Source organism: Dipodomys ordii, unplaced genomic scaffold (assembly GCF_000151885.1).
Source record: "Dipodomys ordii isolate 6190 unplaced genomic scaffold, Dord_2.0 Scaffold33, whole genome shotgun sequence".
NCBI classification, from domain to species: Eukaryota; Metazoa; Chordata; class Mammalia; order Rodentia; family Heteromyidae; genus Dipodomys; species Dipodomys ordii.
This window is the reverse complement of record NW_012267249.1, coordinates 2,029,767-2,041,167: the sequence shown is the minus strand read 5'-3', so window position 1 is coordinate 2,041,167 and position 11,401 is coordinate 2,029,767. Positions and strand designations below refer to the sequence as shown.

At 48.5% G+C, this 11,401-nt stretch overlaps 1 protein-coding gene across 2 annotated transcripts; it reads left to right on the top strand.

The window, feature by feature from the left end:
- The first annotated feature begins 4,302 nt into the window (after positions 1-4,302).
- Hpcal4 (hippocalcin like 4) lies at positions 4,303-6,779 on the top strand. Of its 2 annotated transcripts, XM_013016866.1 has the most exons (3): positions 4,303-4,466; positions 4,589-4,804; positions 6,566-6,779. In XM_013016866.1, exons 1-3 carry the CDS (start codon positions 4,305-4,307, stop codon positions 6,761-6,763), a joined length of 576 nt encoding a protein of 191 aa, XP_012872320.1. In that variant the 5' UTR covers positions 4,303-4,304; the 3' UTR covers positions 6,764-6,779. The 2 variants fall into 2 exon arrangements, with proteins under 2 accessions (XP_012872320.1, XP_012872322.1); XM_013016868.1 differs by lacking the exon at positions 4,589-4,804 and having other exon boundaries at positions 4,305-4,466; positions 6,566-6,763.
- Positions 6,780-11,401: the final 4,622 nt, after the last annotated feature.

Below are 11,401 nucleotides of genomic sequence, written 5' to 3'. Positions count from 1 at the left end.
AGAGGTGGTCAACGGGGCTCACCTTTTGTCACCCTGCTCTCATTAAAGATGGGGAGAAGATCTGGTTGTTATTTCTGCTGCTTGGAGAAGAGCAAAGGGAGGAGAGGAAAAAGAAAATCTCTTGACCAGGGAGCTATTGTCACCATGGCAACTGCCTCAGCACCAGTTCCTCCGAAGCTGGGCGAGAGTGTGGGATTATTGCCTTTTTCAGTCCCTCCCACCCTCACTGCTACCTCTCCACTCAAAGCCCACAGCCTTGCACCTTCTAGAAAACCCCCTTGAGCTGAGAGAACAGAGGTTTTGTGCATGGTATAATGTCAGCTCCTTCTCAGCTGGAGGACAGTCCTCCAGAGGCTACTACTTCAACAGAACATGCCCCCAGCTACATTCTGGCCTTCCTTTTGTTGCTGCTGGACTCTAGTTGACCTTGGGTGAACTCTTTCTATCCCTGGCTCTTGATTCCATTGTCTGTGAAGTGGTTGTGATAGAAAGGGAGCACAGATAAACAAAGCAAAGTGTGTGTGTGTGGGGGGGGCAGGCACTGCTCCTCACACGGAATCTTTGAGACATTCACTGAACATGGCCGAGTTCTAGGCTCTGACTGTGGCTTTCTGCAGGATGCTCCTGTGCTGGCACCAAGGAGGGAAGGAACCAGTGAGCAGACTCAGAAACAATGGCACAAGCACTTTTCTCACTATCCACATGTTTGAAAGCAGTCTGGACTTTGTTAGGAGAAGAAAGCTGCTTTTGCCATTGAGCAAAAAGAGTTAGAAAACCCCTGGCTCTGGCAGAGGTTGAATGAAAAGGCCTCTGCTAGAATCCTAGAACAACAAGTGAGGGTCAGAGAACTATGTATTTTGGGAGTTCCATGTGGTTTAACTGTGCCCAAAGTTTTTTTTTTTTTTTGTCAGTTGTGGGTCTGAACTCTGGGCCTGGGTGCTGTCCCTCAGCTCTTCAGCTCAAGGCTAGTGCTCTACCACTTGAGCCACAGCGCCACTTCCAGCTTTTTTCTTTTTGCTTATGTGGTGCTGAGGAATTGAACGCAGGGCCTCATGCATTGCAAGGCAAGCACTCTACCACTGAGCCATCTTCCCAGCCCTGTGCCCAAAGTTTTGAGCTGTGCTGCTTGGCTAACTAATCAGACTGATTATAAGCAACCAGAAGAGAAGGGATGGGCAGGAAAAGAAACTAGCTAAGCAGATAGGTGAGGTGCATTCTGACTGTGAGAAGACTGACTCGAGGGGAGGAATAGGTATCCATGAGAAGAATAGTGGAAAGTTAGACTAGACTAGATAGATAGCACCTTCAGATCAGATTCTAGAATATTCTGGGGTTTCAGGGGGCCGACAAGTATGACCATCTCTACCCAACACTGTAATTTACAGGAATAGGAGCAGGGATAAATCCCCTTGGAATAGAGGAATCAGAGGAAAGGCACTTCCTGGGAAGGAGATGAGCCCCGTAGGCCTGGGCCTGCCTTGATTTCAGCCCCTTCAGCTGTGCCTTGGCCACAAACATAGTGTAGGTTCTAGGAACTTGTCAACAGAAACTACAGGATTCAATGGCAAGTTGGACTTGGACAGTGAAAAGGGAAAGGAACATGTATATGTCCAGCTCCTGGGATGAGGGAGAAGATGAAGGGGTGTTGGAGGCAAATTGTCCCAGGTTGAGGGTTAGCCTAGCTGCTCATTTAGAGGTGCCACTGGGCACACGCATCAAAGACCTTGGCTTGGTGCTCAAGTAAAATGGTCCCACAAAGGCCAAAGGAAGATCAGAATTATTTTTTTCCCAGCAGGCAGGTGTGGGTGGAGAGAGACTTTTCTAAGCAAGAGTAGCCATGGGTGGAGCTGTGGCTCAAGTGGTAAAGTGCTAGCTTTGAACACAAAAGCCCAGGGACAGCACCCTGACCCTGAGTTCAAGCCTCAGGACCGACACCAAAATAAATCAATCACCAGCCATCAGGACTGAACATAACAGTTAAAAAATGTAGCGATGGGCTGGGAAGGTGGCTCAGTGGTAGAGCGCTTGCCTTGCATGCTCGAGGCCCTGGATTCGATTCCTCAGCACCACATAAGCAAAAAGAAAAAAGCCGGAAGTGGCGCTGTGGCTCAAGTGGTAGAGCACTAGTCTTGAGCTGAAGAGCTTAGGGACAGTGCTCAAGCCCAGAGTTCAGGCCCCATGACCGGACCCCAAAAAAAAATGTAGCGATGATGTGGAGAGGATTGTCTAGGCAGGCGGCAGAGATTCAGCCTGGTGATTATCAGGACCCCTCTACTGACCTTCTGGGTACCTCCAAGCCACTGTTCTCCTTTCTTTCCACTTCAGTTTTCACAAAAATAAGAGAATATGCTCCAAGGGCACTGCTGACTTTGACCTTCTTACTAAGAGCAATAATGGAGATAAGGAGAAAGTGGAGGGGGCTGGGACCAAATAGGGACTGGTAACAGGTTAAGGCCCCAGGAAACAAAGTGTGAGGAAGACAGAGTAGGGCAGGGAGGAGAACGGGGTAAAAAGAGAGGGCCACACAGACACCACAACACACACAGACGTGTGCACGCTGACAGATTTGCAGCCTCACACACTGACACCCTCCCACACACAGACCCAGCCCTTCATGCAGACACGCAGGCACATCCCACAAAAGACACTGCAGGAAAGGCTCTGCCTTCCCCCATCAGCCACCTCTGCCTCCGGCTTCTGCAGCTTCCTGGCAGATACCCGGGGCCTACAGAATCTTGGGCTTGGGGAGGGGCTAGCTGGGATACACCTTATCTCCTGCCTCTTCCCCAGGTCCTTGAAGGTGGTGTATTTCTCTCTCCCTGGCTTCTAGCAAGAGGATCAAATTCCTGATTGTCTTGAGTGCACAGTTCCATGATCTTCCTCAAGGCCCTGTGGAGGAACGAAAGACTCAGGGATATACAATATCCTGTACTTAGCTTAAGGCACATGGAAACAAGCAACTCCAAATCACATGGTTTAGGGTGTTGCCAGTAATAAAGATTAGTGGCCACCACTGGTCTAGGGTCAGTCAAAGACACTTCCCAGGTGTCCTGGAAAATCAAACTCTGTGGGGGCAAATAAGAGTGTCCATCCAGCCTCTTGGCTTTCTAGCCAGTACCACCTTCAGCAAATGTTTCTTCTGGCCCACTTGGTGGGCTCCCATTCCAGTAATGGTGATCTTCTCCCAAGCCTCCTTTTCAATAACACCACCTCCATCCACTCAGGCCCAAATCAGGACATCTATCTGGACTCCTATGTCACTCTTACCCCTAGATCTAGTCATCAAGTTCTGCCAGTGCCCTCTCCTAATGCCTAGCTCATCCACAACCCAGTCCGAACAGGATCATCTGGCAACTGAAACATTTAGCGGCCCCTCCCTATTTTACCCACTTCCTCCTTTCCAAGTAACCAAAGAAATAATCCCAGCACCCAGATCCTGTAAGCACTTTGTAAGTGTTGTGGAATGAACTCTAGCATCAAAGCCCTTGCTTTGAACAGAACCTGGAGGTTCTGTTCCTATGGGTGAAGTCCAATCTCCTTGGCCTGGGTGGAAGGCCCTTTGTAGTCAGTCCTCTGCCTGGGACCGAAGATGAGTTATTGAAGGTTGGCTTGTATTAGCTTTATCTTCACCCCTAGCAAGCGCACTTATAATGGACCTCAATAGATGCTCAGGGAGTTAATGAGTTAATGAAAAGCAGAATGTAATCAGGGTCATCAGTGCTTCAGGTTAAGATTTCTACTTAGATAAAGGAGAGCTTCCTGGAAAGCCTTGAAAGAACTTGAGAGACAGTTCCCTAGGAAGGCCTGAGGAACCATCTGCCTCAGGTTCCTGGTATGAGTAGAGCCTAGCCAGGAAGGAGGGGGCTGAGTGTAGAATTGTAGGACCTGAGGAAAGAAGAAGAGAGAAGAGGATGAAGGGGTATGCTGTAGCACTAGTCACTGAGAGGGTGCTGGGCATCATCTCCTGTGAGGAGGGGGTCTGTTCTGGGCAGCAGGATGTTGTGAGGAGAGGCACTGTTTGGGGGAGTGTCTTGAGAAGGGATGGACTGTCTTATGTATGGGGAGAGGCAAGGTTGATTTCTGTGGAAGGAGGTGGGTGAGGGAAGAAGTGCCCTGCTTACCACTGGAGAGTCTTGTCTGGATGGGAGCCCAGAAGAGGAGATCTGGAAGGAGGATTCTGGTGATATGAGCATCAGCTCACTAGGAGAGGTGGAGGAAGGGGAAGAGGGGGACCTGGGGAACCACTATTGAGACAGGAATTTGCTCTGGGCCTTGTTGAGGGAGCTCCCTGTCTCCAGGCTGCAATGGGGAAGACCAATAGCAAGCTGGCCCCTGAGGTGCTGGAGGACCTGGTTAAGAGCACGGAGTTCAGCGAGCAGGAGCTGAAGCAGTGGTATAAGGGCTTCCTGAAGGACTGCCCCAGCGGCATCCTCAACCTCGAGGAGTTCCAGCAGCTGTACATCAAGGTGCGCAGCAGGGTCCTGGGGTATCCAGGTGCCACCATGGGACAGGGAGGCGGAGTCACTGCAGGAGGATGAGGGGGGTGGTGAGGTTGCAGCTTCACCCCAACTGCCCATGCTTGCCTCAGTTCTTCCCCTACGGCGATGCCTCCAAGTTTGCCCAGCACGCCTTCCGCACCTTCGACAAGAATGGAGATGGCACCATCGACTTCCGGGAGTTCATCTGTGCCCTGTCTGTCACCTCCCGGGGCAGCTTCGAGCAGAAGCTTAACTGGGCTTTTGAGATGTACGACCTGGATGGGGACGGGCGCATCACGCGCCTGGAGATGCTGGAGATCATTGAGGTGCGGTAGGAATCGGGGCCTGCCAGGGCATGGTGGCTGCCCCTGTCCCCTGGGATTCTGGGAGCCTCCTGGCCGCTCCTGAGCTCTTCTCCATACACCAGCTCCTAGGATCCAAATGCAGGCCCACTGCTCAGTGTTTTTCCCCTGGGGTAGACAACTGTCAAAAACCCTATTTCTCAGATGAGGAAAGGATAAGAAGTAGAGGTTGATTTAAATCGAGGGAGCTGATTCCAGAGCCCAAGTGTACCAGTTCAGGAAATTCTAGAAATAAGTATTGGCCAGACACCAGTGGCTCATGCCTGTAATCCTAGCTACTTAGGAGGCTGAGATATAAAGGATCAGAGTTCAAAAACAGCCAAGGCAGAAAAGTCTGTGAGGGTTATCTCTAACCAGCAAAAAGCTAGAAATAGAGGTGTGGCTCAAGTGGTAGAGGGACAGCCTTGAGAAAAAGCTAAGGTATAGTGCCCAGGCCCTGAGTTCAAGCCTCAGTACTAAAACACACACACATACACACACACACACACACACACACACACACAGATGAGAGAGAGAGAGAGACAGAGAGAGAGAGAGAAAGGGATGAAAGGAAAAGAAAAGGCAAGTGTTGACTTTGATGTGTAGGACATTGTTTAAAGCTCCTGCTTTCATCATTCTTTCTGAGAAGGAAATAATCCCATGCCTTGGCAGGCAATAGAAAAATAAATGAGGGGAGGGGAAAGTGAGTGATGGAGGAAAAATAATTTTATATAAGGTGGAAATGAGGATCAGCTTTAATAAGGTGAGGGAGCTAACCCTAGATGTAATTAGAGGACGCATAAATGCTGGAGATTGAGTTTGCAGGGTTCAAGGAGGGCCCTAAGGCAAGGGGAATAGAAGAGAGTGTCCCCAACCTGGTTTGCTAGGGAGCCAGGAGCCCCCTCACTCAGCATCTCAGCCTGGCCAGGAGGCTTTGAGCTTATCTGGGTATGAATAGATGACGGCAGGGAGGGAGCACTGCAGATGCAGGAGGACCAGTGAGGAAACTTACATCACAGTGCAGGTCGAAGCTGGTAGAGGCTGCGATAGTGAATAAGCTATTGAAGTGGTAGGAAGCAGGTGGCTATGGGATCTACTGCAAAATTAAAGCTGATAAGTGGACGGTAAGATGGTGGGGGAGGGCTGGGAAGGTGGCTCAGTGGTAGAGCTTGCCTTGCATGCCTGAGGCCCTGGGTTCGATTCCTCAGCACCACATAAGCAAAAAGAAAAAAGCCGGAAGTGGCGCTGTGGCTCAAGTGGTAGAGCACTAGCCTTGAGCTGAAGAGCTGAGGGACAGCGCCCAGGCCCAGAGTTCAGGCCCCACAACTGGACCCAAAAAAAAAAAGAAAGATGGTGGGGGAGACAAGAATGGCAAGAGAATAGGCCATGGTGGTGCCTATCTGTAATGTCAGCACTTGGGAGGTTGAGACCAGAGCATGGGGCATTCTAAGCTAGCCTGGACTGTATACATAGTGAGATAAGCCCTCCCCACAAATGACATGAGGTTTCAGTCAGAACAATAGCAGAATGAAGTTGTTGCTTATTGAAAGGGAATGCCAGAGGAAGAGAAGGCAAGGAGTGAAGACTTGGGCTTAAGACATGATTAATTCAATGCACTCATTAAATAGCCAGTCTTAATTACCATATATCCCCTTCCAGTATCCTCACCACCTCCTGGTATTCCTCCCACCCCAGGTCTTTTTATCCACTGCCTTTTGCTCACACCCCACTTCCTTGCCCTACCAGGCTATCTACAAGATGGTGGGTACCGTGATCATGATGCGCATGAACCAGGATGGGCTCACACCCCAGCAGCGTGTGGACAAGATCTTTAAGAAGATGGATCAGGACAAGGATGACCAGATTACCCTGGAGGAATTCAAGGAGGCAGCCAAAAGTGACCCATCCATTGTATTGCTGCTGCAATGTGACATGCAGAAGTAGAAGCTGGTGAGGGGCAGGGCCCCTGGCCAGGAGGGGCATGGTCACTTCCCAACCTGATGCCCTCTCTGGTTGGCCTTTCCCCAGAAGGAGGGGCACTCCAGCCTCATTCTCTAGCGCATCCCCTTCTCTGCCTTACTCCCTACAGTCAAGTTCCGTGAGGGAACACCTCAACCCACAAAAGAGACAGGTCATCGGCTAGCCTGTCATCTCACCCTACCCCTCAATCTTGACCTCCAAACCAACACCTGTTGGATATAGGGGAGTTGGCTTTCGCCCCAAGAAGTAGGGTTAAGGAGGAGAGGGCTAGAGTCTAGGTTTGAAATGCTCTTGATCATGCTTCTGTGGTTCCATAGGTTCCAGTCAAAGAACCAAATCCGGTCTGTCCTCTCCTAAGGACTCCGATCTCTTTTAGGTGGTCTGTGCCCTGCCCCTTCCGCTCTACCTGGCCTCTCTGGACCCAGCCTTTGGAGCAATTATTCATTCCTTTCTTCAGCTAAGGATTTTTGAACACTTGTTCGATGCCAGGCACCTTCAAGGTGGTAAGAATAGGGTCGTTTTACAAGCTACATACTGTGCCTGGTGGAAGTTCATGGACGTAATAGGACAACTTCCAGTGGGTCTCAACAGGGCTGTCAGCGCAGCTGAAGAGAGGGTGTTGTCAGGCTGGCTCGTTCAGGGAGCTGTTGCTTTGTCCAGCTGAAGGAAAATGAAATGAAATGCACTTGGAAGTTTAGATGTTGTGGGAGTGGAAGTTTTAGGGGGGGAGGGAAAGCAATTTTATGTAATACTTATTTTTTTAGCACCCTCTAAAAGAGCTAAAGTCATTTTATTAGATTAAAATTTTCTCTTTATCACTTGGTTTCTAATTTTTTAAAAAAAGGATTAAATGCTAATTATCGGGGGAAGGGGGGGAGAGCTGGGATCCAAAGGGGAAAAAAATCTCACCAGGCTTAACAGATATCTCCTTTTTTCTTGTCAGGCTAAGTCCTGAGCTGTCACCATTAGCAGTTTTTGCTGCTTCTGCTGCTTCTGTCATTTATTATCTTCTTCAATTCAGCAAGCAACTCTCTATATTGCACTTACTCAGGTCAGATAACAAACTTCAGAGGCAGAAACAACAGGTTTGCCAAGAGTGAGACAAGCCCATCTTGGTGGGCTTGGTGATTTGTTTCTGTGCATTGTTTAGTTTCAGGGATAGACTTGTTCTTTCACTGCTTCAGATGCAGAAGGAGCTAGAAGAAAAGGATCACCAGGCCAGGACCACTGTTTAGGCTTTCAGGCTGCATTTGTTGGACCAAATCCCTAAGAATGTACTGGGCATGTTCCATTTAAAAGGCTTTTGTTAAAGCCCCCTGCAATCCTATATATTACTCTCTAAGCATTGCTTTTTGATTTGGGATCTGTGAGCTATACAGCTGCATGCTCTGACTGCTGGGGGTGGGGGGTCGGGGAGGGGCGGGATCTTGCTTCTTTAAGTCATTCGTTTTCCTTTTTCTTCTGTACTTGTGATTTAAAAAATAGCTTTGATGTGCAGTGACAGTTGACTTCCTTTGCAAGTGCAAGTGCACACAGTCTTGTATCTAGGTGCTGTCGGCCCAGGGTAAGAGTAAGGGAATGATTGCAAAGCAGTGGGAATGGCATCTGCAGAAGAGAGATACTGTTTGCCACTTAGTGCTTAAATGCTCACCTGTCCTACCTCTCCACAGATGAGAACTCTTGGAGAGGCTAACCTCTGGTCCCAAGCTCTATTGGACCATCTTTCTTGTGGCCTGTCCTGCCTATGACCAAGACACGCGGTGAGGCTGGAGAGTTCACATTCTCAGGCAGTAACCAGCAGGCATTTATCCAGTAATGCTTTGTAGGATGTTCCATTGCTCTTAGGCAAGGCATGTCATGTGCTATCAGTCAGCACCACAGTGAGCATCCATAAGTGTTCCACATCCTGGCTCAGCTGGGACCTGGACCTTCTGATGGAAGGCTTTTCACCAAGTGGGGCTCCTTTCCCATAAAGATTGAATCTTGCCTAATGCACAATCACACAGAATTCCTTGGCTTTCAATGGCTTGCCATCTATTCCATCTTAGTCTGTCTTCACAGCTCTGGGAGATGGAGTTTTCATGCCTTTTCTCTTGACTTGGATCCTGAGATGGAATCCCTTGTGCAAGAGTACACAGCCAGGAGGTGGAACAATGCCAAGACTTGAACCCAAGGCTCTTTAAGAGAATAAGAGAAGGGAAATCCTTCTTTGCTTTGCTCATTTTGTGTTTGATTTGTGCTGAGGTTGACTGTGGGACAAGCCAAGTTGGCTTTTGCCTTTTGAAATATCCTGCTGAGAAGTTCGTGAGGCTATGGTCTTCCATACAGGAGGAGGAGCTTAGGTAAAGTCCCTACATTTTCAAGCATCCTGTTTTCTGCTTCTAGACCGTTCTGCTAATGGGTCAATGCTCTCCTGGGAACAGTACCCTGGATCTGATTGAGAATCCAGAAGGATCTTTCACTGTCTTTACCACCATTTTTTTTCCCTAAGAGAACTAGATCTTTACAAGCCAGCAAGTAAACCCTGTCTAGGAAAGCATGTCTGACCACTCCAGTTTTTGGATATATCCAGGGGTGAGATTTGCTGGTCAGGCAAAGGGTCTCATGCCATGCTCAGCCCAGCAGAGCAAACACATTTTGCCAGACCAGGAACCGGGGCTTCATTTTTCCTGATGAAAAGAGCCACCAGTTTTGCTCCCACATTCTCCTGAGTGTCCCAAGGACTATCGGCTTAGGAGTCCATTTGGTAGAGCACTGGCTTCACCTGGAGAAGAAAGACATGCCTCCTACCCTGCCCCAGACTTAAAAACACTAAGTTAGTACAGATTTATGCATGACTTACACCACACACACACACACACACAAATATACAGACAGTTGAATCATTGACATCTTTTTGAAATCCAGTATCTTCTTATAGCATCTCTGGTTTGTAAGGCTCTAGACTTTGCCTTCTGACATATTCTTCCCTCATTCATCCTTTTGGGCTAAGAGGCTTATTTCTTATTTCTAAAAATAATCAGCATAGGCTACTTCAAGAGCTATTCCAGTCCTCAGAGCTATAGTAGAGCTTATTTAACTTACCTTTAAATCAAAAATTAAAAAGAAGTAAATTTATAAGCAAAGGGATCAAATCCTTTTTTTCCCCTGGCAATTATGACAGAGTCCCTAGAGGTGGAAATTCATCCTGCTGTAGAGAGAGAAGGTAGGGGTGGGATGGGAGGAAAAAACGAAAGAGATCAGAAGGGAAGAAGCTGGTCTTCCTAGGCAGGAGAGCAAGCTGACACTGTAAATATTTTTACACAAAAAGTTATTAAAGCAACAACTATTTGCTGAAGATGCACCCTGGGTGAGGCTTTGTGTTGACTTTAGAGTTCCCTGTAGGGGAACAAGAATTCATTTCTTACATATTTTATTCATTGTTCTTAAAGAAAGAAATAATTCACAGTGTCAATTTAAAAGCCTTAGAAAAATATGAGACTTTTCTTTCTGAAATGTTGTTTTCTTTTTATCTTTGCCAGACTGTGGAGGCAAGGTGGGGACTCCTGGGATTCATTTCTGCTTGGTGGAGGCTGGCCAGCCCCAGGGTCTTCTAAGCAGCTTGGGGAGGGAGAAGGGCTGGATGGTAGAGGAGGTATCTGATTCACCATGAGTTCCCCAGTGTAGCCTCCCATCCCCTCTAGACATGCTGCTTCTGGCTGTGCCCACAGTGACTGTCCTCACTGTTCAACCCTGTGCTGTGTGGTGTGGTTTATTTTTCCCACTGACAATGAATAAAAGGTGTGACTGTGCCGTGGACTCCTGCTCTTCCCTCATCTGGGTTAGGGCTGGGGAGAAGAAAGGGAGAAGAGCCCCAGGGGCATCTCAGGAACCTTTCAGCCAAGGTCCTTGTTCTGGCTGAGACTCTGGTCACATGCAGGAACCAAATCTACTTAAAGAGAGTAAATCACAAGAGACAGAAACCAAAAATGATTGAGCTTCAAGAACTGAAACTAAGCCTCTCCCTTCTCACATCTGGGCCCACAGGACAGGATGGGCTCTTTTTCCTGGTCCCTCTGTGTGTGTGTGTGTGTGTGTGTGTGTGTTTGTGTGCACGCACGCACATGTGCATGCACGTGCATGCTGGTGCTGGTACTGGGTCTTGAACTCAGGTCCTCTCTTGTTTGGCTTTTCCCACTCAAGGCTGGTATTTTGCCATATGAGCCACAGTTCCATTTCCTCCCCACCTTCAGACTCCTTGTTCTCACTGAATAAGGTGGCTATCCCTCCAACTCTGTATCAAGACTCATCAGTGACTGGCATCTCCCCTCTGTCTCATCTCTCTCGTCTTCTTCCTCCTCCTCCTCCTTTTTTTTTTAACCAGTCCTGGAGCTTGAAACTCAGGACCTGCTCACTGTCCCTGAGCTTCTTTTGCTCAAGGCTAGAGCTCTACCACTTGAGCCACAGTGCCACTTCTGGCTTTTTCTGTTTATGTGGTGCTGAGGAGTTAAACCCAGGGCTTCCTGCATGCTAGGCAAACACTCTACCACTAAGCCACATTCCCAGCCCCTCTTTTTCCTTCTTTTACTCCCCTCCTGAGACAAGTTTTTCCCATACAGCCCA